Below are 27,843 nucleotides of genomic sequence, written 5' to 3'. Positions count from 1 at the left end.
TAAAGGGACCACGACAGACTTAGTCTTTCATGAATTTTAAGTTTTCATTTAATCCAGAATTAAACTGTTAACTTTTTAACAGCAAAATAAGGCTTAGATGCTAGGTTTCTCAAGGTGGATGTTCTTTCCCACAATGGAGAGACTTGGGATAGGAGTTCAGGAAGGAGGAGGCAGTGCTTAAAGCTCATGACCCCATTCAGGGGCCACCCCTGAGCTAATACTTTTGACCTGCCCATACCCCTTTCTTGGGCATGAACCTGAGGTAAATTGGCTGACCTCCTGTTGCTTCATCTGCTTGATGATGCTCACTGAGTTACCTAGTAGAGTGGGAGCTTTTTTCTAGAAGCAGCTGAGAGGGATGGATTGAGGACACTGGTATCTCTAGGGTAGGGAGGGCTCTTCCCGAAAAGAATTAGGAACCTTGCATTGACTGGTGCTTCCAGGCCTGCCCAGTCTGTTTTAAGGGATGGTGATCTGGCCTTTTTTGGGGGGGGAAACGTGAGTAAAAAGAGCAAACTTCACAGTCAAGTAGGAACTTTCTATTTCCATTTTAGAAAACTTAAGTTCTGTGAAGGCAGTATTTATGGAAACCCGTTAAGAGTTTTACTCTTAGATAAGGTTTTCATTTGTGCCACACTGAAGTCTGACTGGCGCTAACGCAGTGGGTCCTTCAGAGCAAATGCATGTCTCCCACAGCCTTGATGGGATTGTGTGACATGGATTCATACTGATGACGGTGTAGGTCACATGGTGTTCACCTCAGGAGACCTGGATTAATAGTCTCTGCTTTGTAACTAGTCAAGCAAGTAACCTTGCCCCAGGGCCTCTGCTTCTCCACTTGGAATCCGTGTTAGTCACCGCCCCCAGGTGGATTAGGATTCCGTGGGTGAGCCTGGGGACTGGCAGATGCAGTGTCCTCTGAGTATTTCATATCACCTAAGCACGTATCAGGGTCTAGGGTCGGGAAAGTCATCCAGCAGAAGGATTGGATGACAGTCTTCTGAGGAACTTCGACAGAGGAGCTCTAAGGCCAGCGCCTCCGGCTTGAACTAAACAAACACAATGTCTGTGCTATATATAGATGTTAATTTGCCATTAGCTTGGCTTCCGGGCATGACATGTAGGGAGCATACGAAAGAACCAGAAAAATAGCTTTGTGGGAATGTGACTAGTACAGTTCCCAAGAATCTTTCTCACTTGTGACTCAGCTAGCCCAAATAGGAATTTCACATCTGTCTGTGCCGGTAACTAATGAGCCAACACAGCTGTAAAACACAGGCGACTGAGAACGAAATAAATGGCACAGAAGTCAAGGGAAGTATCATTGGAAGTAGAAAGAGCAGAAAAGGCCAGTCGCAGGTGGAGCCTCTCCAGCCCCGGGGGCCCCGTGAACCAGCCAGAGTGCACCAGTGGTCCTGTTGCCAAAACCTCGTGGAGCTGACAGCAGGCCGGGGATTGTCGCTTCTTCGACTCCTAGTTTAGGAGGAGCCAGCTTATCTCATTTAGGGAGCGAGCTGGCCCCTGATGCTTGGTAACCAGTTTATGGAACAGATTACTTTTTAGCTTGGGTGTTGCGTGGTTAGTACTGATAATCTCGCGGGACACTTCTTGGCACAAGGGAGTTTGCCCATGGCTTCTCTGGTGGGACGTCAGAGGTTCAGGGAAGGGACTGGTGCTTCAGCAAGCAGAGTGACTTGCTGGGTCCCCCACTGTGCGGGAGGAGAGCTCCCTGAGGATACAGCCGCCCCCATGGTGCCACACGGCCTCACGTTGCGGGGCATTGGTCTAGCGAGAAAACCGGGTTTGCATCCCGCAAGCCATCTCCAAGGCCTGGAGCAAGTGGAGGTGCCATTTGCCGGGCCCATGTGCCCTTTCAGTCATTCTCAGGGCGCACCCTCACGGAGGTGGAAGGGTGGGGTGTCCAGGTCGCTCGGCACACTGTCCGTCACAAGCCATCTTCCATATGAGTGTCGTAAGCCGAATTGGGGACCTGACAGTGTAGTGATGTCTTGCCACACCACAGACCTTCACTGCCACGTGCAGGGGTGGTGGCAGAGAGCCAGGGGACCAGCTTCTGTTGGGAGGGAAGTAGGCCAGGAGGGATGTAAGAACTCAGAGGTTCAGGTACCAAGGCAGAGAGCTAAGTTCCAAGAAGCCCTCTCTTGTAGGAACCTCAGCCCCAGACACCTGAACCCTGGAAGCAGATGGTCTCCCTGCTTTGTCATTTGTCACATGTATACAGGCTGGGTTAGTAGTGTGTGTTTGGGCCGCAGGCTTTGTGAGCAGCTTCTGGTTGCTCCAGAATTACAGATACCTGTCTTGGACCATGGCATCTGATTTACCAACTCGTGTTTTTCGTGCTTATTGGATGCCAGCTGCACCAAAAGGCCCCTTTGGCTTTGACTAGGTGGACGGGCTGAATATTCCATGCCTTGGCTGACACGTAAATACTCAGGGCAGCCTGTTCTATAGTCGCTCCCTTGCCTCTGTCCTTTCCCTGCGCTGGGCCAGTCTCCACATTCTGGACTGGACAGCAGATGACCCTCCATATTTGGGGGGATATATAGGAACATGATGTTGGTTGGTTTTAAATCCGAGGACCTGATGACTATCCTTGACTATTTCAGGGAGCTGAGCTTCTCCCACTAGTAGGAAAAACTGGCGTGCCAAAGGATAAAATGCATGCAGTGTTTATTCAGTAACATGGAACACAAACTCTCCCACCCCCTTGCCTTACCTTTGAAAGTTCCTCTGTGCCAGAACGCTCCAAATGAAAGAGCCATCACTGGGGGGAGAGTGAAGTTTGGCACAAGGAACCTTTGAATCCACCCAGATGGGGTGCGTCCCCACATCCCAGTTAGGAACCCCTTCTTATGTATGGTTGTGCTGAACACATACATGCTCTTTTATTTCTCAAGCCAACATTTATCTTTGATGTTGCCTAGGGTCGGCCCGTGCTGGAACAACTTCTAAATATAGACGTCCTCGCAGACTAAATCTTTGAGACTGGCGATAGTTCAGTTGGCGAGTGCAACTTTATTTTTTATTTGATTTATCGTTGCCATTTTTGACAGGCTAAACTCTGCTGTTACAGAGAGAGGGCCGTGGCCCAGAGTCGCACGGCCCCTGTCTCGAGCCAGCAGCCCCAGGGCCATGAGCACAGGGCCACCGATAACCAAATTCATGTGGCTTAGTTACCAGGCAGTTACCAAACTAAGAGTAGCCCTGGAAGGCAAGTGGGCGGGGCTGTGAAAGACCCAGACAGAGAAGGAGGTTAGTAGCAAGAGGCCATAGATCAGGAAACATCAGGGAGAGTTCTCATGACCAGAGAGAGGTGGTTCACCGCAGATGCTAACACCCTTGTGGGGGCCATTCTGATTTCCTTGTGCCAGGAATGAAGCTGTCGGAAAGAGGAACAGGAAGGATCATTTCCAATTTATTAATTAGAAGGCAGATGAAAATATCAGCCAACTTCGTCTGTTAGTGCCAGCGTTGGGCATACCAGCTTCCAGGGTAGTGAGTGCCAGGCTGATTGGAAATGTTAGCCAAAGCAGCCACATTCCCCACAGTCTACAGTGTTATTCTGGGTGGAAAAATACTGTAGCCTGAATTAATTGGATTATGCGTGAGTTCCGTGTACAGAATGGGCCATGGATGTGTGAAGTTCCTTAGTAGGAAACCAACCCATTTAAAGGATTCATCTTCCCAAGTACTGAGGACAGACTGGTGAAGACACATAATAAAGAGGGAAAACAAACTTGAAAAAGGAGCACTGGGTGTGGTGCATAAACAATGAATTTTGGAACACTGAAAAGAAATAAAATAAAATGGAAAAAGAAGTTCCATTTTTAGGCTTTTAGTTATGTCATTTTACCAATGAACACAGTACTCTTTTTAAAAAAAAAAAAAAGATTTTATTTATTTATTTGACAGAGAGAGATTGCAAGTAGGCAGAGAGGCAGGCAGAGAGAGCCAGGGGCGACAGGGGGGCGGTGGGAGGAAGCAGGCTCCCTGATGAGCAGAGAGCCCAATGCGGGTCTGGATCCCAGGACCCTGGGATCATGACCTGATCTAAAGGCAGAGGCTTTAACCCACTGAGCCACCCAGGTGCCCCGAATACAGTACTTTCAAACATGTTTTTAACTTGGGGGACTTGGGGGGCTCAGTCAAGCACCTGCCTTTGCTCAGGTCATGTCCGCAGGGTCCTGGGGTTGAGCCCTGCATGGGGCTCCCTGCTCAGTGGGGAGCCTGCTTCTCTCTCTTCCCCCTGCTCGTGCTCCCTCTTCCCCTTTCATTCTTTCTCTCAAGTAAATAAATAAAATCTTTTTTAAAAAACATGTTTTTAACTTTAAAAATTAACTGAATTTTATGAAATGAATCAAACAACGTTTTATATACTTAGCAGATTTTAAATAAGCAGACCCACCTGTAAATTGATTTCTCTACTGGAGCTTTATTCCTTTATGTGTTCATAAACAGACACCACGGAGAGTCGGAAACTCCGGTACATGTGGAGGGGCCTTTGCAAGATTATTTAATTTACTCACTTGTGGCCTTAGGTTACATCACACCTGAACCATCCCCAGAAAACTGTTGCATGTCTGTGTTTAAAAATCTTCCCACAGGGTGCCTCGGTGGCTCAGCGGGTTAAGCAACTGCCTTTGGCTCAGGTTATGATCCCAGAGTCAGGATGGAGTCCCACATCGGGCTTCCAGATCCACAGGGAGTCTGCTTCTCCTTCTGACCTTCTTCCCTCGCACACTCTCTCTCTCAAATGGATAAATACAATCTTAAAAACAAAGCAAACAAACAAACAAACAAAAGCCAAAAAACTTCCCACGGTTCTCTGCCGTTTTGGGGATAGCATTACTAAATATCTTCAGTCTAAACTGTACCTCCGTAAAATGAAGTAACTGCATTGCCCTACCTAACAGTTTTGGTTGGTTTTATCATCTAGGAATCTGGCTACATATTTAGCTTCTACAAAAATTCTTGAAATCTCTTCGGAGGCTTTACTTTGTTGGCTTTGAGGGAAAATGGCATGTACGAAGCTCGTGTAGAAGATAGAACCCTTTATTCAGTCAATCGTTAAACATTTGGGTTCTAGCATGCTCGCTTCTACTTCCTTACCTCCTACCTATTTATAGAATGAGAGGAATTTAGAAAAGTTTACTGAAAAATGCCATACTATTAAACCTATGTGGACATCAAGATAAATGAGTATGATATTGTACAACAGATTTCCTCAAAGCTTAATGGCTTAAAATAGTCCCTTGTGCTCGTGGATTCTCGGTTAGGAGTTGGGACCAGAGTACTGGGAGAATGTCTGGTATGTTCCAGAATTTTCTGGAGCCTCTGGTGGGCAGAGGGGCTCTTTTGCTGGGGGCTGGAATCTTCTGGCAGAGCCTTCACTCACAAGTCTAGCAGTCACTGCTGGCATCGGTGGAACCTTAGCCCCTTCACAACATGGCAGCCCTAGGAGAGCCAGAGTGGGGAAAGTCAGTGTTCTGGGGAAAAGGCAGAAGCTTCGTCATCTCTTCATACCTAGCCTTGCAAGTCACACAGCTTCTTTTCCACTCCATTCTGTCCATTACAAGCACATCACAAGCCCATTCCAGTTCAAGGGAAAGGACTTCAGACTTTCTTAGTCATGAGAAACCGTTAAAAATCTTTTTTCTTTATCTTTGTATGGCACATGCAATGTTGCTGTGCCTTGAGATTGTTACATCCAAGGTCATGGACTTTGAAAGGCAATATGACTCTTGTTCATACTGTTGCTTCTCTTCCAAGTGTTGTGGGAAGAGGGAGAAGGAAGACATGTGCGGCCAGAGATGCAGCAATGGGTGGGGTGGGGCTCATCCTTGCACCCAGCCCAGTTGTGCTAGCCAGGATGGCATAGTTTGGGGGTGCCCAAACACTGCTCTTCTCAGTTAGCAGATGGAAGAGGTCACTGCCTATTCCCTTGATGATAAGGAGAGGGAACCCAGGAGACAACAGTATTTCTGCCACAGGGGTCATACTTGTAAAGCAGATCAGTGTCCTCTTCCCTTGGGTAACTCACAGGCAGTCAGCAAAATGTTTACTTTCAGAGGGGTGGGGTAAAGACAGTGAGGGAATATGTTATAATTTGATATAGTAGCTATAAAATTTCAAAGTTTTTGAACTATAGATTAGAAAGAAATGGAAAAATATTGGAGTACATAGTAACAGGGCAGAAGATAAAATAGGAAAGTAGAGACTATGTTCCTTAAAATATTTAAAGCTTTTTACATTTATAATTTATCTCCAGGTTTTTTTTTTAAGATTTTATTTATTTATTTGACAGAGAGAGATCACAAGTAGACAGAGAGACAGGCAAAGAGGGAGAGAAGAGGAAGCAGGCTCCCTGCTGAGCAGAGAGCCCGACGCGGGGCTCAATCCCAGGACCCTGAGATCATGACCTGAGCTGAAGGCAGAGGCTTAACCCACTGAGCCACCCAGGCGCCCCCTCCAGGTTTTATTTTAAAGACTGAAATGTTTGATAAGGCATTTCCTTCCCCCCACACCTCCCCATGGTTGGAGGTAGAGGGCCATCCTTGTCACGGAGGTTATTAACACATTTTGAGAAAACCTTTCCAAGGGTGAGTCAGTCTCTGCTGGTGAGCCACGTGAGAGTCCACGTTTTACCTGCTGCACTGTGTTTCCTTCTCTTACCCCTGCCCTTCCACAGTCTGGTAGAACGTTCTGCTGGAGGTTATTGAGTACTGACATTCTTCACAAGTTAGCAGGAACCTTGTAGGACCTAGAACATCTGGACTCTGATTATTCTTAGAACTTGTAAACAACTGTGTGACTTTTCTGAAGAGTAAGCGTTAGAAGGATTTTAAATCTTCTGAGGCTGCGACTCTCCCCAGAGATGGTACCTGTCTTGGGTATGTGAGTCTAAACTGAAACGAGGCATTTGCTCAGCCAGAGGGAGGCGGAAATAGGGATGGTCGGCAGACATCGGCCACAGGAATGCTGAGTGATGAGAGTTGCCGTGGCACAGGGGAGTGGCACAGGAGAGTGGGTTGCCTGAGACCTGTTCGGCTCGAGGGAATGGAGAGGAAGCCAACCCCCTGGGGTCTGGAATGGTCTAGAATGTAGATCATACACAATGTGCTCTCATTTTGTGGTAATAAAGAGGAGGTAAGGCAGAACTGAGCAGCGGGGTCCTGGGCAAGGGCCAACGTATGTGCGCCGGCTCGCTGGCTGTCCTGGAGAGCAGTGGTGACCAGGAGTGGGAGATAAGCAGCCTGCGCCTTGGCCAGGAAACCTCTCCATGGAACTCAAGGCCATGGTGCCGAACTGGTGCTCTCACTGGGGCTGCGTCTGGGATGGTGATAGATTAACGAGAGCTGTAGAGTGAGTTGAGTGAGAAGAAGAGCGCTCAGCTGAAGAGGGAGGGAACCCAGGGCTGTAATGCCGCACCCCGTGAGAAATGGAGTGCCTTGAAGTTCATCAGCACACCATGAGTTCGCATGCCCAAGATTTCTTCTCATTTAGGAAAGAGTAATCTTGTCCTTGAACTCAGCTGTGCTGTAGAAACCAGCATTTGGGCATGCCCAGGATTCTGAAATGGAAACCAGTCAGGGAACCCAAAAATCTGCCCCTTTCAGATTTGTGGACACTGGCGGTAGAAGGTTTGGCGAGAACACGACTGGTGGTTGTATCGCTTTGTGTCAGATGCAGCCCAGGGCCTGGATCTGTTCCAGAATGATGGAGGGTATGGACTTGAAGCTTTCTTTCTGCTCTTTTTCCTAAGTGGGGTGAAGTTTGGTTACCTTCCTCAGGAGAACAGGAGCCTCATTGCGCATCTTAGGGAGGTTCTGCTCCTGCCTGCTCACACACTGCCCACCTGATCTGCCCACGTACAGAGACACAGGTGTTTCTAGGCATCCACTCTCCAGCTCTTCCTTAGAGACTCTCCAGCAGCTTGGCCTTTTGAGCAGTCCTTTTCCTCTCCTCTGTGTGACGCACCACGCGTGGCCTCATGGTAGTCACTGACCAGGACACGGCCATGGCCACTGGTGTCCCTGCTGCCTGTGTTTGGCCAGATTATTGGCAGCAGACCTAAAACACATCCAGAGGTACTCATTTCTCTTAGGACCATGTTTTTGTGGGAAACTTCACACAAGGCTGACCTTAAATGATGAAAAAATAAGTTTCCAAGTAAAGCTAGTATCTCTCTAATCCTGTGTAGTTTAGATTAGGTTTTATTAGGAAGGGGGTACCTGCCAGAGAGCATAATCTCTGAGTCATTTGGAGCCATGCTACCTATAACATGAAAGTTACAATTTACCATCTGTAAAACTTCACTGACAGTAATGCTTAGACATATTTAATTTCTGATAAACAGTGATAAGCACTCACATGACAACCCCCATCAGTTCAGCTGAATCCTTCAGTCTTCTAAAGCATTATCTTTTTTTTTTTTTTTTTTCCTTAACCCTACTGATTTCTGTCAACAAGAAGAACTGGCTAATAATCTTATTTGCAAATGCTCTTTACAGCCTGGCACCCTTCTTGGTATACAGACCAACCCTCCACATTAGCCTTTGAACATGTCCTTGCCCCAGAGCCTAAGCCCAGAGCTCTGTGAGCACCTGGCATGGTCTGCCCAGCAGATCAGGGTGATGCTGTCCCTGTGCTGTTCCCCATTCTCATTTGCTAACCCCTCAGCTGTAGTTCACTTTTGCACTGCAAGGACTTTTGTGAATATCCTTTTCTTTCTTCCCTGACATCCCTTTTATATTAAACGCCATGTCATTCATGAGTATTTCCTTACTTCCCTACTTCCTTCACTCTGTGAACTCTGTGTACTCTTAACCCTTCAGACTCCAGATGCTGTTTCTAAAACTCGGTTCTAAGGTTCCAGCAGCTCTGGATCTTTCTGCATGTTAAGGACCGTACACAGAGTATTACATCTTGAAAGGTACGAATTTTCCAAGATGGAAAGTTCAGCATGCTTTATCCAAACAAATTGGAGTTTATTTAGTAGTTGTTCCTGATACTGAGGTGGGGGGGGGGGCGGTGAGGCAGGAGGAAATTTGGCAACATAGGAGAAATGTCTTCAGGGTCACGGGATGCCTCTTTCCCAGTTCTTCAGCAAATCACAGTGCTGTGGCCCTTTAAAAGAGGAGTCTAATCTACGGCCATACCACCCTGAACGCGCCCGATCTCGCCTGATCTCGGAAGCTAAAAGAGGAGTCTAGTCCCTATCATCGATCTTCCCCCATTTTTTCTCGTTTCAGCCACAGACAGTCCGGTTTTTACCCTATTCAAGCAAATCAACCTAGTAAGGAACAGACTGGCTTTTATTTACTGGCTATAGTTCTAAGCACCAGAAATGGGCAAAGGAGACCAAACAAAGAAATAGGAAAAATGAGGCATTGAAGGGGAGCCAGCGTCGGGGTTGGAAGGGATGAGGCTTCCGTGGCGGCAGGATGTGCCTTTCTTGCACTGTTTACTCTAAGCTCCGAAATAGAAGAGGAAAGAAGGTAGATCACGCTACAGCTTGAAATGGATACAAAACATACCAGGGTGTGCACAGAGTATAATCAGACCCTGGATGTAATTATGCAAATATATGTATAAACGGTGTTGCTATGAATAAATCGTCTGCTGCAACCTTACCACTCAAGGTTAAAGTAAGCTGATACGCCAGCCACTCAGTGACTTTCCCCAAGTAGCAGCTGAAAAATGTTACGCTTTGCAGTTTGCATCTGAGTGGACTTTGAAACCTTGATAATATGAACTTTGAATCTCAAAGATTAATAGGACTTCCACTCCCTTCCTGGAAAGGGCACCACCTTGCTTGGTGAGGGGAGGGGAAGGCGGGGAATTAGTCTGAGGATGAATGTACCAGTGGTTTTAATCTGTTCACCCAAGTGGCACTTCAAGCTAGTTGTGTGTTTATTTTATTTTTAATTAAACTTCACCTGGAATGTGTTTCAGCGGTAAGCGTTCTGGAGGCCCGCTTAAAGGAAGGAAATGCTTAAATTTGCTTAGGAGAAAAAATGTGCTTTCATCTTTCTTTATAAAATAAATTGAGAACTTCAAACATATTTCTGAAAGCCCTGGGCCCAACCGTCTGATTAGAATGCTAAGGTTCATTCAGTGTTGGCATGTGGCTTTCTTTGCGTGAACATCGATAAAAATGCTGTGGATGATGGGCCTGAAATACTTGTTCTGCCGTCCTACTGATAGGAGGAGTCCATGCCTGAGCGTGGCACAGGGCAGGTGACTTTTTTTCCCTCACTCATGGGTCTGTGAAGACAACCTACCAGAGTGGTTTCTTTTTACTTCAAAGAATTTGAAGCATCGTGGACTGCTAGAAAGGCATTAAAAATGTATTTCCAGCCTGATAAGAATGGTACAGAGTGGCAATCATACATATAGGTGAATTCAGCCAAGGTTGCTCATCAGACATCAAGGTGCTTATCAGACATGCAACTCCGTAAGCTGTGACTGAGCTCCCTGACTGTCCACGGCACTGTTAGGAGGGTAGGAGGGAAGCGGATATGGGCGAGATGAGTCAAAGGCATGTGACCCATACTTAGGGATCAGTGAACAAATAGCTCACCACTGCAGGAATGCACATGTTCAGGGACTAGCGAGAGGGGGGCAGAGTGGGAAAGGAGAGAGAGAAGCCTGGGGAGGGCTTTCTTCTCTGGCACGCTAAGCTCATTAGACTGATCCTCAGGTGCTCGGCAATTACTGCCTTTCCAGAACTAGCGATCCCTGAAATAAGGCTGCAGACTTACTCTTGGTTGGTCAGTCTGGGCGGTTTGACCAAGGCAAGTGAGGAGGATCTTAGAAATGGTGCATTGCTTTATACCTGATAGTACTTTTGTTGTTGTTATTGTTAACCAAAACCAGTTCAGAAATACCACAAACATGAGGCATGACTTGTCTCAGTTACAGGTTTTTCTTTCTTTCTTTCTTTCTTTCTTTTTTTTTTTTTTTCTGATTTATTTTTTTTATTTAGAGAGAAAGAGAGATTGAGAGAATGAGTGGGAGGAGGGCAGAGGGAGAAGCAGACTCCCTGTTGTTGGCTGGGGAGCCCGACTGGATCCCCAGACCCTGGGATCACGACCTGAGCTGAAGGCAGATGCTTGACCGACTGAGCCACCCATGCGTCCCCAGATGTTTCTGTAGTGCCTTTTATTGTTCAGGATGACATTGCATTGTCAAACACTCCCCTAGAAGCCTTCCTTCTCTTGGTTTTGTTCATCCAGACCCAGGAAATGAAACAACTAATTCAGAAGGCCTTCCTCAGTTTCTTATTACTGATTTTTTTTTTTAAACTTGTGTGCATTGTTTCATTGTTGCCTTTTAGGGAAAGAGAAACAGTGGTTTCAGACAGTGCTTCTTTGGGAGTCAGAAGCACTGCAAGTTGACAAAGCTTTGTCCAGCGATGGGGTACACGTTCAGGCTGGCTGCTCGGAATGACATCGGCACCAGGTATGATGTGTCTTTGCCCTCCTGCCGCTGAACACTCATGTGGTCATTCTGTGTCTTCCTCTCATGTGGCTGGAACGTGTGAAGACATCCACTGCCCCACGCTGAACCAATTTGAGATTTTCCTCGAAGGAACCCTAATCAGAGGGTGAAAGGCGTGTCCCAAGGTGATGAATGCCCTGGGTGGCCTCCATGCCAGCTCTCAGGCTGTGAGGCCGAGGCCCCATGACGTGTCCCTGGGAGCCCAGATGAAGGTAGCAGTTCAGATTCTGAGAGAAATCCCTCTTGAAGCTTTATTTTTTTTCAGAACACATGCCTTTTCCTTTTATCACTAGTCATGTGGTTGCCTTTTCCAGTTATATTTGAGGTTACCTAATAGAAAGGGGTGCCAGGCCGGCCATTGTTGTCAAGCCCTGGGCAGACCCTCACAGCCTAGAGAAAACTCCGCCTGGCCCAGGCACCACAGCTTGCCTCCAAGCTGTAGAAGAAAGGCCATAATAGGTGTCCGAGGGAGCGTCTGGGGATTAAAGATGCTTTGAAAGGACCATATTTCAATTGTACTTCCTGGGTAACTCTTAATTAAGGGAAAAATCCTTTTTCTTTCATCACTGTTTATTGAAAAATCTTAAAGGTTCAGTGCATCATTGGTCCTCAAGCTTTTCTCCAGCCTCGAGAACATTGCAAGGTTTCACAGCCCCCTCTCCCCACCCGTGATAGCCGGTTCAAGTCTGCCGTTTGAAAAAGTCATAATGATAAAGGCTTCAAGGGTTTATCAGTGAATTGGAAGCACCCACAAACCTCTGAAAACTAGCACCATATATATTTTTAAAGCAGTGTATTTCGTCAGCAGACACTGATTTGTGCTCATACTGATATGAGGGTTCCTTGGTAGCTGTGGGTCACAGCTTAGCACCTTTGCACAGTGTTGTCCTTTCTGCTGGGTGCTTTCGGGGGTTGGGAGATAAATCCTGAACAATGTTGTCCTGCAGCGTGCTCTGCTTTTTTAGTAGCAGACTGGCAGTCAGGCAAATGGAAAGGAGGGGTAGTAGGGAATATCACATAAAGGGTACTTGTAGTCCTTTGCTGGCTGGATCTGTCATGCCCCAGACTTTCCAGCCCGAGCCAGTTAGGCAGTAGGTGGGCCTGTCCTTCTCTTTTAAAATTCCAAGACTCCTTCCATGTTCCTAAATGTAAGTCTTTCTGGATTTGTCTCTCCATAGTGGTTATAGCCAAGAGGTGGTATGTTACACATTAGGAAACATTCCTCAGATGCCCTCTGCGCCAAGACTTGTCCGCGCTGGGGTCACATGGGTCACATTGCAGTGGAATAAACCAGAAGGCTGTTCACCCGAGGAAGCGGTCACCTACACCTTGGAAATCCAGGAGGATGAAAACGTAAGCCCTGCAGATTCTATACCCTTGCGCGTGTTCTGTATAAGTCAGTATTGTCGTAACAGACAGAACGCCATAAAAGTGCGCTAGCTGCATAAGTTCAGAACCGAACTCTTTAATTTCTACCACTACCACCGCTGGCCGCAACCTGTCCTTCCCACAGTCTTCCCTATGTCAGGAAGTGGCATTCCTGTCCTTGTGTTTGGGGAAGCCAGAAAATCTGGAGTTATCCTTGACCCCATCTATAGTCAGCAGATCCTTTTAAATCTGTGTCCATATATTAGCCCGCAATCTGGCCATTTCTCAGTACCCAAGACTGCTACCCCTTTCTAAGCCACCATTATCCCATCCCTGGATTATTGCGGTGGTCTCTTTACGTATTTTCCCTCCCCTCACCTTTATTATACTGTAGTCTGTTCTCCACAAGAAGCCGAGGTGATCTGTTAAGTAAAACAGATCCGGTCGGTGCCCTGCTCAGAACCCTTCCTACTTCTGGGCCTTCCCCATCCTTCCAGAATAAAAGCTGGAGCCCTTACAATGCCTGCAAGGTCCCATGCTCTTCTGTTTTTCTTTCAGGTCCTTGCTTCTGCCTCTGTAGTCTCACAGGACACACAGGCATGCCTTGACCTCAGGGCCTTTGCAGTTTCTGTGCCCGACAGCTTGAAGGCCCTTCCACTTCCTTTGACTCGTTTCCCTCATTTCCCTCATGTCTCCTCACATGTGACCTGTGCAGAGCCACCTTCCCTAAAACAGCATTATGCAGTAGAACTTTCCACAATGATGGAAATGGTCTGTAGTTTGTGCTATCCAGAAAAGGTAGCACCTAGTCACATGTGACGATTGAGCACTTGAAATATGGCTGTGGGCCCACGGAACTGAATTCTGAATTGTACTTCATTTAAATTTAAAGAGCCCCACACGACTACCTTATTTAACTGGCACAGCCCTAGAGGAGCACCTCACTTGACCACCGCTCTGTCCTTCCTCCCGGCTTGATTTTCTTTGTCGTTGTCCTTAACATCCTGCAGCCTGCTTCATATTTATTTATAGGTTTTATTTTTTTAATCACGGTCTCCACCTGGCATGTAAGTTTCTGGAAGGCAAGGCTTTATCTGTTCTTGGGCAGTGCTGAGCCTGTAGAAGGCGGAAGGAAGCCTGATGCCTCGGAGGTGCTCCGTAATCATTGACGGCTGGCCGGCTGGAGCCGTGCGTGATTGAGAATACTAGTGAATGACTTCTGCACATTGGGCTTTTAGAGGGGTACCTAGCCTCTTAAAGGATCATGCCTTTCCGGTCCAGACTGTCCTTTCTCCCTTGGCCAGAAGAGGACACCGTGTGGTCAGAAAGCTCAGCCGCAGTTTGTTATGTAGCACATTGCAGCTACACGGTGAAGAGCCCGGAAGACGTTCTTCTCAGACTAACGTTAAATACATTTTTTTACGGTCCATGCTACTTTGTCACCTGGCCCTCCTTGGTGGTTTAATCCTTTGTTTAAAATGCTTATTGAGGAACTGGGAGAAGTTGGCTCCGGGAGGAGAGCATGTGGTGGCATCTTTTCCAGGGCGGATTTGCATCCTCTCAGGAGGAGAGCACTGTTCTCATGCACGTTCGAGCCTCACAATAAAGCTCGACCGACCCGGGAGAAACTATAATGAGATAAAGTCAGATTTTTACTTGATAGAGCTAGAGCACTCTCTACAGCACCAAGGACTCTGACACTCTCTTTCTGCCGTCGCTGCTCGACGTCTGGCTGCTGGTGGTGATGGAAAGAGGCAATAGAAAAATCCTAAACACAGGTATTTAGTAATGCCCAGTTTTCAGTGATACTGATGTTTCTTTCTGGCTTTGCCTTTGCAGGATAACCTTTTCCACCCGAAATACACTGGAGAGGACTTAACCTGTACTGTGAAAAATCTCAAAAGAAGCACACAGTATAAATTCAGGGTGAGTTGGTCATTTTGGTACCTGAACTGATTAAAAAAACAGCTGTTTCATGTTGCACCCATTTACCATTTCAGACGGACTCCGTAGGTGAAAAGATTTTTAAGTTTCACCATGCTTCACATTATTAAAGTAACACTTACAGAAGGCACACTGTACTTTAAATTTGAAAGCCGGGTTTTGAGAGGGGAACCTGTTGTCACATGCTGGAACAGACTGCATCACAGGGCAGCCGGGTGCCAGCGGCTGCGGGCTGAACGCTCAGCGCACCTCTCACCCACACGTCCCCCCTTGCCCTCCCGTGTTTCCCCTTTTAATTCGATTTCCCGTTCACCCTCCCTCTGCCTCTGCTCTTCTGCCCATTTCTTTTTTCTCCAGCTGTTTTTATGTTTCTTTTCCGTGCCCACTCTGTCCCTACTTAGGCATTGCCTTGGTCATCAGCCAGCACTATTAATGTCACCAGAGGACTCCGCACTGTAAGGAAAAGTGGAGCTCCCAGCCGCAGCCGTTAGAGCGAGCAGAGTGGTGGGCGGCGTTCTCGGTCACAGGGCTGTTTACCAATCTAGGGCCAAGTGCTGCAGGGTCTGCTAGGTCTGTGTCCTTTTTGCAGGGAGAAGTTCATCTTCTGAGTCTTCCCTTCCTTTTCCAGTTCTGGGGACCAAATGGTGTTTGACACGTAGCAGTCATTCAGTAAATAGCTGTCAGATTATCCAGCGAAGTGTGGGATGGTTCGAGGAAAATGACAGTTTCTGATTTTTACCAAATGCTTGTTATTTGGGGCCGGCTCTGAGAACATAGGGCTACTGCTAGCATTTCTCCACAAGGTGGCATTGCCCTCCTCTTAAGTAAATAAAGGCAGTTTTACCTGTTTTCCACGCCTCATACTTTCCTTCCACAAAACAGTAAGAGCCAGGAAGTAACATACTGGTTTTGTTTTATGTCTTCTTGAAAGGGTAAAAATTTTAGTCTTCGCTAAACCCACCTTTACTGTTTTAATTGTTCATAGCTAACTCTACAGGAAATAAGTACCTCGTAAAGGAAACACTTATAGATCAATTGTTTGAGATTGTGAGAGAGGAAATCTATGTGTATGTGTGCCTGCCTGTGTGAATTCACAGATGCCTTGATCTTGCCATGCTAAAAAGTGCCCATTTCAGGGTTCCTGAGCGGCTCAGTCGGTGAAGTGTCTGCCTTTGGCTTAGGTCATGATTCCAGGGTCCTGGGATGGAGCCCCACATCAGGCTCCCTGCTCAGCGGGGGTTGGCTGGTCCATCTCCCTCTCTCTGTACATTCTCTCACACATGCTCTCTCAAATAAATAAATATTTTTTGTTAAAAATGCCCATTTCTTTAAAACCTGATATCTAAAGCACATTAATATTTCTTTTTGGTTGTATTATAGCTGACTGCTTCTAATGTGGAAGGGAAAAGTTGTCCAAGCGAAGTTCTAGTGTGTACGACAAGTCCTGACAGGCCTGGGCCTCCCACAAGACCCCTCATTAAAGGACCAGTTACATCTCATGGCTTTAGTGTCAAGTGGGGTATGTTTTGCTACTGTTCCTATTGCTTATTTTTGACAGATTTTTAGAAACTGATTAACTTCAGTAGTGACAAAGCAAAATACAAAATAAAAGGTGTTATTTGTGGGAGTTTTACAGATTTGGAATCTATGTATGAAAAACATCCAGAGAATTCCACCAACTGGTAAAATGGACAATTTTAAGAGCATTTTACTTCCTTTATGGTTTTTCCTCTATTTTTCCTCCTGTACTTTTAATATATTACTGATCTGAATGTAGTCATCTCTGAAAATATATACATTCTTCAACAGCTTGCCATTACCAAATGGTAGTGATAGTTAATATAAAAAATTGATTTACAAAATTAATATTGAAAGTAAAGTTCAGACTTCAGGTATGTCATCATAAGAAACTTTGATGTACAGAATGTTCAAGTGAAGAAGAACTAGGAAAACTTTAGTTTTTGTAGTTGTTTGTATGTAACCAAAAGTTCTGAACTTAAGAATTTTTCACTTGAGGTTATTTTGTGGTGCTTGGAGGGTATCAAGCAAAAGGATATTGTGGTTCACCTCTGCAGCATGGATTATTTCAATGACATGAAGGCTGTTAGAGGAGTGCCTGGGTGGCACAGCTGGTTAAGCATTCCACTCTCGATTTCTGCTCAGGTTGTGATCTCAGGGTTGTGAGATTGAGCCCAACATTGGGACCCGGGCTCAGAGTGGAGTTGGCTGAGTTTCTTTCTCCCTCTCCCTCTGCCCCTCCCCAACACGCACTTGTGCATGCGCTGGCTTGCTCTCTCTCAATAAAACTTAAAAAAGGAATTGAATGCCATTAGAAGAAACACTCGCAATTATATGTAAAACTACTATGACATATGTAATTATCACTAATGTGTCATAATAGCTACCCGAAAGGCAAAAAATAAAAGGAGAAATTTAAAATAAGAGTTTACCTGGCAGCCAAGTAATGTAAAGGGAATTTGAAATATTAAACTCTTGGGGCAACCAACTGGCTCAGTGGAAAGAGCATACAACTCTTGATTTTGGGGTTGTGAGTTCGAGCCCCAGGTTAGGTGCAGAGATTACTTAAAATTTTTTTTAATAAAATATTATTCAACTGTTATTGGAGGATCAACCATCGAGACATAAAACTATATCAGGTCACCTAAAAATTTTGAGGCAGAATTATTAGGATATCAGTTTCCTTGAAAGATAGATATGATAAAGAAACTGTAAAAATTTAGGTGTGTTTTTTGCCAGATTGTAAAGCTTTTTTCTCAGAGAAGTCTAGAAAGTTCCATAAATACTAAATATTTACTTTCATTAGCCATATGCTAAAATATTTAACATCATTGGGGCACCTGGGTGGCTCAGTAGGTTAAAGCCTCTGCCTTCGGCTCAGGTCATGATTCCAGGGTCCTGGGATCAAGCCTCACATTGAACTCTTCCGCTCAGCGGGAAGCCTGCTTCCTCCTCCCTCTCTCTGCCTGCCTCTCCACCTACTCGTAATCTCTCTCTGTCAAATAAATAAACAAAATCTTAAAAAAAAAATTAACTTCACTACTATTGTTTTAAGTATCTTCTTCATGAAATTTGTATACAGTAATGGAAATGCCAAGTGAAATAAGGGAAGAAAAGTTCCTAAATCAGTACCCAAATACAGAAGTACAGACTGAGAGTAGAGTAAATTCTGCATAGTCTTGCAAAATTATAATGCAAGGTATTTTTCTGCTCAGAAAAGAAAACTCTTGCAGGCCCAGAGTTAGTGGAGTAAATACCCGACATCCATAGGGCTCTGGTAATACGCCAGCACCCCTTCCTCAAACCACCTCTTTGGTGCACGTTCTCATGGATCCACAACTTTGGCTGCATATCAGGTTCACTTGGGACCTGCAGTATGCTTAATAGCAAACTGTGATGGAACAGATCATTACATTCTCATGTTCTGTTTGTCTTGTCAGTGAATTTGTGCACCTCTCTTTCCTTTCTTCTCCATCTCAAAAGAATCTGGTTGCTGGTAACTTAAAGTACAGAATGAAATAATGATAAAGGAAATATATATTTCACTTCACATAGAAATTATTAAATATTAAAAAATTCTCAATTAGAGTTGACTTAACTCTTAGAAAAATCAATTCATATTTTGAATTTTGCTCATGTTTCACTAAATTGACTCTGATATTTCTAGCTCTAGAACTTTGAATAATCTGAGCACATTCTGGGTTTCTTGATGTTTTCACTGCTTTTGTTTTTCAAGAACAATACAGTAATGGTTTTACCTTTTGCTTAAATCCAGAATTAAGGCAGTATGATGTTACATGACTGTCTGTGTTCTAATGTTATTTGCTGATAAAAGTCAATGCCTTCGTAACTAATAAGGCCGTTGCTTACTTTCCAGATCCTCCAAAGGACAACGGTGGTTCAGAAATACTCAAGTACTTGCTGGAGATTACTGATGGAAATTCTGAAGGTGAAGTGTTGGGAAATCGTTTTACTCAAATCCAGTAGCAGCCCCTATTATCCGATATGATAGACATCTTTGTAGTCGCAGTAGGCATAGTGAGCCCCCATTCATTCTACTGATATTTATGAGAAATAAAGCTGAATCACTTACTTAGAGTTTTCTCTTTTACACACAGCATCAGGGATGAGAGTGTGCTTAAAAGGTACATTTTTATCATGTTTTTAAATTTTCCATGCCATTTCTTTAAACCAGTGGTCCTAATTAATAGAATAATTACATTTTTGTCCCCTCTCTTAGCACACTTTCTCTGGAAATTCTTATAAGCAGAAGAGTGTCAGAAGCAGTCACCAGGAAGGATGGGGTGGAGACAGCAAACAAGTTCAATAATCTACAAATCCCCACGTACAGTGAGAGCAAACAAAAGATAGTATTCCCGTGAGCTCGTGATAGTGTCACACTTTTATATCAAGTTTAGCAAATGTCTTTCTGTCTGTGGGACATCTGAGTCAGATTATTCATCACCTGTCATACTGTGTGGATTAAAGCAGTACCATGTTAAAGATCAAATTCCTTCAATAATGCCTTTTAAAAAATTCTTCGATCTTTTTTTTTTTAATAAAATTCATTAGGCTTTAATAGAAAAAAGCATAGTTATTTATCAGAACTCTAAAAATGACATATCTCACCACTCTGATAATCCCTTTAACCACTCATTTAAAAAAAAAAAGTGATTTATGGCATACGGCAAAAAGAAAGAGCAGTAGCACTGACTTTTACAAACAGGTGGCACAGGTGTGTGCCTGTCTTCTGTTCTGTACCTCAGTAGCCACCTGGAGTACTTTGGTTTTCATGTCAGTCTGCTTCTCTTTTAAGCTAAAAACATGAGAATGCTTTGAGATGGGCACAGCTGTTTTAATAGACATAAAATCATATTCTGGGCTAAAAATTTGAATGAGATTTTTACATTAGAAAACCTCCCTAGGAGAGAAGTCAGGTGTATCCAGTGACTCCTTGTGAAAAATCTAAGTATATTTTGAGTTTTCGTGCCTCTCTTGACCATTGTTATCCAATCAAAAGTAGACACCATTCTGTCCTTAAAGTTTTGCCAGCACATAAAGTGGGCTCTTTTCTGTTGTCCCTGTTCTCATTTGCCCCTACACAGGTTTTTAACCAGTTGTGTCAAAATAATGCTTTATAATGACCCCCGTCCTTGGCCCTGGTTCCTGTGCCTTCATGGTAAATCCATCCTACCAAGGAGCTTGGGGAGGGTTTGGGAGGCAAAGCAGCCCCCGACCCTTTCTCCCTGGTGGTATTAGCTTCCGCAGGCACCAGATCTCTCCTGGGACCCTGCTTGCTTGCTTTAACCCCCAGAAGTGGTCATAGGACTCAGTCACACCGAGTGCTTCATCTTCATTTGTCAGCCTCCCAGCCATTTCTGTCTTTTAAATGAGTTCCATGAAGACAGCAGGTTTTGCCCCCAAAGGACTCCGTCTCTAACGGGAGGATTTCACTTACTGTGACCTCCCTGCAGATGACAGCATGAGAGACTCTGTAGCATATCCCAGGCTGCCCAGCAGCCTTCCCCATACCCGCTGAGCCTCCTTCCCTGATGACGGGCTCACTGCACCCTGGACCTTGCCCTCTGTTACTGCTTGTAACTCCCCATGCCCATTACAGATTCTATGTGGTTTCTAGCATCCAAACCTCATAGTCAGTGAATGTAATAATGCTGGATTGAGTAGTCTAGCCTGCAGTACTAAGTATTAAAAATGACTCTGTGTGAATTTTAAATGTTTAACTTTGTGAAGGAAATGGTAAGAGGACCCTTGGCTATTTAAAAAAAAAAAAAAAAAAAAAAAAGAGTAAAGAAAGAATAGGAGGTGCTAGTTTCTCATGGCAACCACTTGGAAATTTTCCTCAGCCGTAATGGTCGATCCCGATGACATTTTCCGGAAGGCATAAACTCACACCTGAGTCTTGTCTTACAGCGAGTCAGTGGGAGGTGGCGTACAGCGGATCAGCAACAGAATACACTTTCACCCACTTGAAACCAGGCACTTTGTACAAACTTCGAGCATGTTGCATCAGCACCGGTGGACACAGTCAGGTGGGTTTTGTTTTGGTGTAAAAGTAAACTTCTTGGGGCAAGTTCAGGCAACCAGTCCGTAACGTCCAAATAAAATTATTTAAAATGTGTTTGAAAACTTGAGTTTTTTAAATTGTGCTTTAGAGGACAAATTCTAGGCCCTGATGATAGTCAGCTGAATCATAGTGTTGTCAGGTACATTGGTCACTTAGTTATTTCTTAGAAGACTCTGGCATGATCACGTGTGACAGCTAAAAATTGAATGTTGCCTGACATTCATATTAGCGCAGTCAGAGGATCCTCGTTATTGCAGTGATACCAAGAGCGTAGAATTTAGAGTCAAAAAGATAACGACCTCTTGTACAACTCTGCTGTTACCACATCTGGCAATTTTGTGAGGATGAGATACACTTTCCTCAAGGTGCTTTACTGCCATCTGCTGGAAAATTATTACAAAAACTGTAAATTTGTGATGGCAGAGCTGAATGACACCTTTGCAGTTGTGCAGTGCACAACTTACACAGCTGTAGGCAGCAGCATATTCTTTATTATCTGCTCTTAATTTGACCTTAGACCAGCCAGTTAACATGTCAGAAGCCTTGGTGTCAGCCACAACGTGTTCTCGTACACTCAAAATAACCTCATAAATACACAGGGCATGCCCTAGAAATCAGATGGTTGTTGTCTAAATGGCTTTAACTTACATTCAGAAAGTGCATGAAAGGCAAGATCGTCAAAAGCCATTTTCCTTGTAAGAATCTTTAACACTATGGTTTGAAACTGGTCCTGAGAGAGAGACTGAGAGATGGTGGCTTAGGACCCTCTGCTGGGTTTATTTTTCGCAAGAACACTTGCCGTTAAGGCACCTAGCTTTGCATTCAGTGGTCAGCATACCTCCAGGTTGTCTTGAGTTTATTTTCTCCCTGCCTCCCCGCCCCCTGTAAGGATAGCGTATTGGGATGTCTCGACTACCCATAGAGAGACTGTGTGGAAAGGGGGTCCAGTAAGACCGTTCTCCAGTGCCAGAGCTCTCTGGAATGCTTCTCGGGGTTACCCACACCAAAGCCAGACTGTCAGCCGGTGTGTGAGGGGCAGTGCTGCCTGAAAATGTGGAGTCTGTCTCCTCTGTAACACTTCTCAGGAAGAAGTTCTGTTGAGGAGTTTTGTGTGTTCCTCCCCTACCTTGTTTTCTCCAGACTCGGGATCAGACTGTCAACTTCCACATCACCAGCCTTACACAAACAGATCCTACAAGAAGAAGGCCTACTTATTTTAGCATTAACAGAACCTGCTGGCTAATGTCAGACTCAGTTGATTAATAGTGAATTTATTTGCTTTCCTGCTCTATGTGGATGGTTTGCCATTTATGGCACATTTAAAATTTTCATCCAGCTGTTGTTTTGTGTTTTCTGTCCTCATGAAGGCTCTCTCTAATTTGGGTAATTTAAGGAAAGGTAATTATGTGCTTAGAATAGACAACCCCTATCTGTGAATCTGACTTCAGAAATAATCATTTTTACCAGTGCCGTATGCAGTCAGTATACGGTCACACTTCGCATACACATGAGAGGGGGTGTGGTTGCATGAAAATTATGTCTACACAAGTAGGACATGGCATCAGAAATCTGAGCTCAGGCTTTAGCAAAATCAAATAGTAGGATACAGCCAAAGTCGAACCATAGCACAGGAAGAGATGGGATGAAGTGTAGGAGAACACAGCCAGCCCACCCATGGTGATACTCGCCACTCTGTGGCTCCTGCAACCTTTGTTTCACAGCCAGCCACTCATGCTGGACACTCACATCCAAGAATTTGGTTTCCTCCACCTCCTGTCCTCCCCCTTTCCCTTCTCTTCGTTATGGTGATCCACTGCCTTGTCTGAGTTTTGTTTTCTTTTAACTTTTCTATTTGCTTTACCCATCCCCCTTACAAAACTCCAAATCCAGTTTTGCACATCTGTAGCACTTCTTAAATGGAGGGGCCGGAGAAGGATGGGAATTCTTGTCCTCAACATACATACTTTAATAATGTTTTGAATTATTTCCTAACTTTTTCAAGTCTTATGTATTAATTTATTTCCTCAATTGGAATAAAGATTTTATTTATTTATTTGAGAGAGAGAGATCACAAGTAGGCAGAGAGGCAGGCAGAGAGAGAGAGGGAAGCAGGCTCCCCGCTGAGCAGAGAGCCCGATGCGGGACTCGATCCCAGGACCCTGAGATCATGAACTGAGCCGAAGGCAATGGCTTAACCCACTGAGCCATCCAGGCGCCCTGGAATAAAGATATTTTTGAGAAAAAAAAATTATGTGTTACACATTCAGTATGTAACCCCCTGTTGGCAGCATGTTTGGTTGGAGGGTAGAATTTGCCTGGTATGTAGCAGTCTTGTGAATTCACAGGAGCTAATAGATGGTTCTCTCCGCTTTTTCTCCTGCAGTGTTCTGAAAGTCTCCCTGCTCGCACACTAAGCATTGCACCAGGTCAGTGTCGACCGCCGAGGGTCTTGGGTCGACCAAAGCACAAAGAAGTCCACTTAGAGTGGGGTGAGTGAATACAACTTGACATTAACAACTGGGACAATTAGAGATTGAAGCTAAGATTTAATGCTTTGTTACTAAGTCATCAGTCTTCTGAAAACCATCATGGTTTTGGCTCAGAATGTCCATTTTCTGTTGAACGTGTATTGGCCTGGGTTTGTGTTCTCCTCTGCACTGTCACTTCTCCTCCTGTGCCCAACAGTGCCCCCCATGCTGGGTGGGCATCTCTGACCTTCAGGGGGCACTTTCCTAGATCCTGCAGAGCAGCCAGTCTTGTTCAGGAATTTTTCAACTTCATTTTGCAACTTCATTCACAAGCACGAATTGATTGTGATCAATTTAGAGATAAAAGCGAGAGGTGCTTCATATGGTGACGTCTCGTCCTTTTGTCCAGTGGGTCCTGGTGCTCTGCAGTATTGATTCAAGTTGTATGAGCATTTCCTGTGGTAGCAGCAGTTGACAGCATGTAAAACTGCAGATACAAACCTGCAAACTCTGACTGTTTTTCCCCACCACCTATGTCTACTACATAAAAAAATACTGCGCCAACTCGGGGTCATTGACCTTGATTTAATGAGACCTTTGGTTTTAAATTAAATAGAAGATTTTCTTCTTCTGTAGCTTCCTTTCCTTAGATTATAAAGATATTTGCCTGATGGTTCTGTTGTTTTCAAACTATTTTTTTAATGTAAGTAAATGTACTCAAACGTACTTGCTTTGGAAAGTACAGATAGTATCATTCAGAAACTCCTCCGTATCTCTTTTCTTTTGGGGTGGGCGGTGGGGAGTGCTCTTCTGTGAGTGGGATACTGAGGACCAGCTACCCCACATGATGTTTTGCAAACCTGGTGGGAGACCAGGTATGATGTGGTCAGCTGGAAGCACAAGAATATTCTAAGATGAAATTCATTCTCCATTCCCAGACGTTCCTGCCTCCGAAAGTGGCTGTGAGGTCTCAGAGTACAGCGTGGAGATGACAGAGCCTGAGGATGTAGCTTCGGAGGTGTACCATGGGCCAGAGCTCGAGTGCACTGTCGGCAACCTGCTCCCCGGCACTGTGTATCGTTTCCGGGTCAGGGCTCTGAATGACGGAGGGGTGAGTACACGCCTGTATGCCACAATCCAGATCTAAGGTTCTAACTTCCGTATCCACCCTCCTGAAATTCCTCAGTGGCATGTAGCCAACCTTGATGACCATTAAGGTCTGAAGTACATTGATTGCTGTGATTGCCTGTTGACCCAGTACTGAAAATTTTGTTTTGTCCTTGTATCATTCTTTTTTTTTTTTTAAGATTTTATTTATTTATTTGAGAGAAAGAAAGACCATGCAAGGAAGGGGGAGGTGGGGGCAGAGGGAGAGGCAGACTCTTGCTGAGCAGGAAGCTCAATGCAGGGCTTCATCCCAGGGCCCCGGGACCATGACCTGAGTCCAAGGCAGACGCTTAACCACCCAAGCCACCCAGGTGCCCCTCATATCATTTTATTAAGGAAGAGTTCAAGGTTAATAAGAACATCACCCTTTAGATGTTTTTGGCTTTTTTTTTTTTTTTAAATAATTTCCTACTTGCTTATTGACTGTATTAATCAGTTCTGAGAAATTAGGATTACATAATCACTCCTTTACCATATTGTCTAAATGACCCAGCAGTATCTTAGGTTAGTTCTCAGAACTGGAGTGGGATAGAAGGTAGGGAGGCCAGCTTCTCATTTTTGCTTTGCTTCAAGGGTAGACTGGAAAACTCTTCTCGGCCCTGCCTTCTGCTCCTCTGGGAGGTGTCAAGGTAGCCTGTCAGAGACTGAGTCAGTCTCTGTATTACACCTATATTTTAATTGCAGAATGATGTGGGTTGAGGGGAGATTGACGATAAGAACAAGGTAACCAGATAGTGTCAGGCTTTGTGGCTCAGACTGCTGCTACAGAACCCCCCCACGTGTACTCACAAGTCACACGGTCAAGTCCATACAGATAAATAGGTGGAATTAATTGATGGAATTTTTAAAAATAAGGAAGCACTGCCAACAGCGGCATGAAGTTGGCAGTGACTTTTTCTCATTGTGGGTTGTCCTGCTCGAGTCTGACAGAGGGGAACGTGTTGGTCTCTAGGCCATTTTCTGCTAGCCACGCTCACAGTGAGAACATTTGTTCTAAAGTAGGATCACAAGCCTTTACCAGGAGCTGGATTCCTTCTAAATTCCCAGTTGGGAAGGAATTTCAGACACAGCACAACTATTGAAATTAAAAAAAAAAAAAAAAAAAAAAAGACCAGCATAATACTAACCAATAAAAGTGTTTTGATGAGAAGATGCACCTGAATATTATAATATGATTAAAAAGAGCATGAAAGGTGATGACCACAGATGCTGCAGAAATAATTGTATTGTTGTTTTTGCTCATTTTCCCGTCCACTGTTCAGGGCATCTCCGTCATAACAAGGATAAATGTGCAGTTCTGGGGCTCTGAGTTTTACTTTCTGTCTCCTTTCACTAATTTATCATCTAAAAAAATTGTCCTCAGCCTCAGTTTAATCCTGTTCTAGCGCTAACCACATACGTGCATATAGTCCACTTCTGAGGTCTGCTCCAGAAAGCCTCTCCCCCATCCAGCAGCCCCCAGAGTATTTGCAGATTATCTTGGAAAATTTGACTGGTTTTTTGGTTGTTGGGTTTTTGGGGGGTTTTTTTAATCTTTTTTTTACGATTTTGGAAAAGCACTGTCATATACCTCATTAGCCTAGAAATTATTTTATTTTGTTCTTTGCCCCAGCTATTTCTGGTATCACAAATTCCACTATTAAATTGGGTGACCCTGACTCTCTCGAAATAATGGCGGTTGGCTCTAAGTAGTGTGATCACTGAAGGCCTTTTAAAGAACAGAGGAGTGTAGTATAAACCTTCAAATAGTTGAAATGGTGGGGTGATGCTGAGAACGTTAACAGGAGCTTTCATTTTAAAATGGAAAACACCAGTAACTAGAAGAAAGAGTCAGAATTTGATAACCAGTTTCAAGTAGGTTTTTGTGTATTGAAAATTAAACTGTGGTGTACATCTGACCTCGTTTCCTTTGATACCCTATGAGGAGTGCTAAAACAGAACGTCGTCTTGTGTCAAAATCAGCATGTTTTTGTTTCTGACGTCAGTAAAGGAAAAATGGTAAACCAACTTTGTGATCATTGAATAAAAAGACTATACATACATAATAGACATTCACCACTCAGGGATTGAATTTAGGAAAAAACCTTATACACATCCAACTGAGAGTGAAAACCGTTAGGTAATAATTCTTTAATCAGTTGTACTGTGAATGCTGTTAACCTAGATTTCATACGCGCACACGCACACACACGTGTGCATACAACATGCACATGGGCCTACGTGTGTTCTCTTTCAGTATGGACCCTATTCCGATGTCTCAGAGATTACCACTGCTGCCGGGCCCCCTGGACAGTGCAAAGCACCTTGTATTTCTTTTACACCTGAGGGATGCGTCCTTGTGAGTTGGGAGGTAAGTCAGGCGCGCATTCTGCATCGACTTCTATTTCTTCTGTTTTATGTGCCCCCAAATGCAAGTTACAAGGAGCCTACAGAGCTAAAATTCACACGTAACACATTAATCTTCCTTGGCGTTTGCTGATACTTAGGGTCATCCACATTTTATCACTTGTCAGAACGGAGAGGAAATTGAGTATCTCTTTCATGTCTGTCTTTTATATTTGAAGTATCCAGGGGCACATTGCTTTTTTCCCAGTTCAGTTAGTTGAACACAAACATCATAGGCTTTTCTTCTCAGTGAAATTAACTACTTGAGTTTCTGCTTTCTAGAGTCCTGAGAGCTCTGGTGCCGACATTTCGGAGTACAGGTTGGAATGGGGAGAAGATGAAGAATCCTTAGAACTCGCTTATCATGGGACAGACACCGGCTTTGAGATAAGGGATCTGTTGCCTGCTGCACAGTATTGCTGTAGACTACAGGTAGGTGGACATTACTTAATGTCACTCCTAGGCCCTGGTGTCCCATGAGACATTCTGGGGAACTTACTCAAAGGCCTGTGATTGAGGCTGTCAAGAGGGATGATATGGAAAAGAGTCCTTTTAAGTAAAAATAAATGTAATTGTCTTGGTGTCTTATAATTAATTTCTGCTTCTCTAGGAGGTCCTGCAGCATAAGATCAAAAAGTGATTCCACACCATTCTTATTTCTCCCCATCCTGATGTCTTGCTTGTGAATTCACTGACTCAATGACCGAGTCCAAGGCAGAGGTGTTAGGGCTCCTTAGGGAAGGTTCCTTCTGTTTGAATTCTCCCAAGATGGTCATTTCAGCGGGAGAGGCACTTAAAACTGGCAAAAGACAGAAGATGTCTATGCTGGTGGTTAAATGGCTGCCAGAAGCAAACATTAGGGTGATTTGGACTGTTCTGCATTAG

General features: G+C 44.6%; 1 protein-coding gene across 3 annotated transcripts in view; it reads left to right on the top strand.

Annotated features, from left to right (window-relative positions):
* The window catches only part of FNDC3B (fibronectin type III domain containing 3B), a 339,705-nt gene that overhangs the window by 270,186 nt on the left and 41,676 nt on the right, over positions 1-27,843 (top strand). For all 3 annotated transcript variants that reach the window (XM_032341218.1, XM_032341222.1, XM_032341225.1), the window contains 10 exons: positions 11,360-11,484; positions 12,702-12,876; positions 14,731-14,817; positions 16,216-16,354; positions 18,731-18,802; positions 20,785-20,903; positions 23,322-23,427; positions 24,345-24,517; positions 26,810-26,923; positions 27,241-27,390. In XM_032341218.1, the coding sequence (XP_032197109.1) occupies positions 11,360-11,484; positions 12,702-12,876; positions 14,731-14,817; positions 16,216-16,354; positions 18,731-18,802; positions 20,785-20,903; positions 23,322-23,427; positions 24,345-24,517; positions 26,810-26,923; positions 27,241-27,390 (1,260 nt within the window). The remainder of the gene's footprint in view (positions 1-11,359; positions 11,485-12,701; positions 12,877-14,730; positions 14,818-16,215; positions 16,355-18,730; positions 18,803-20,784; positions 20,904-23,321; positions 23,428-24,344; positions 24,518-26,809; positions 26,924-27,240; positions 27,391-27,843) is intronic.

This window comes from Mustela erminea, chromosome 1 (assembly GCF_009829155.1).
Source record: "Mustela erminea isolate mMusErm1 chromosome 1, mMusErm1.Pri, whole genome shotgun sequence".
Taxonomy (NCBI): Eukaryota; Metazoa; Chordata; class Mammalia; order Carnivora; family Mustelidae; genus Mustela; species Mustela erminea.
Note: the sequence above shows the minus strand (reverse complement) of the source record. Positions and strands in the feature narration are given on the sequence as shown.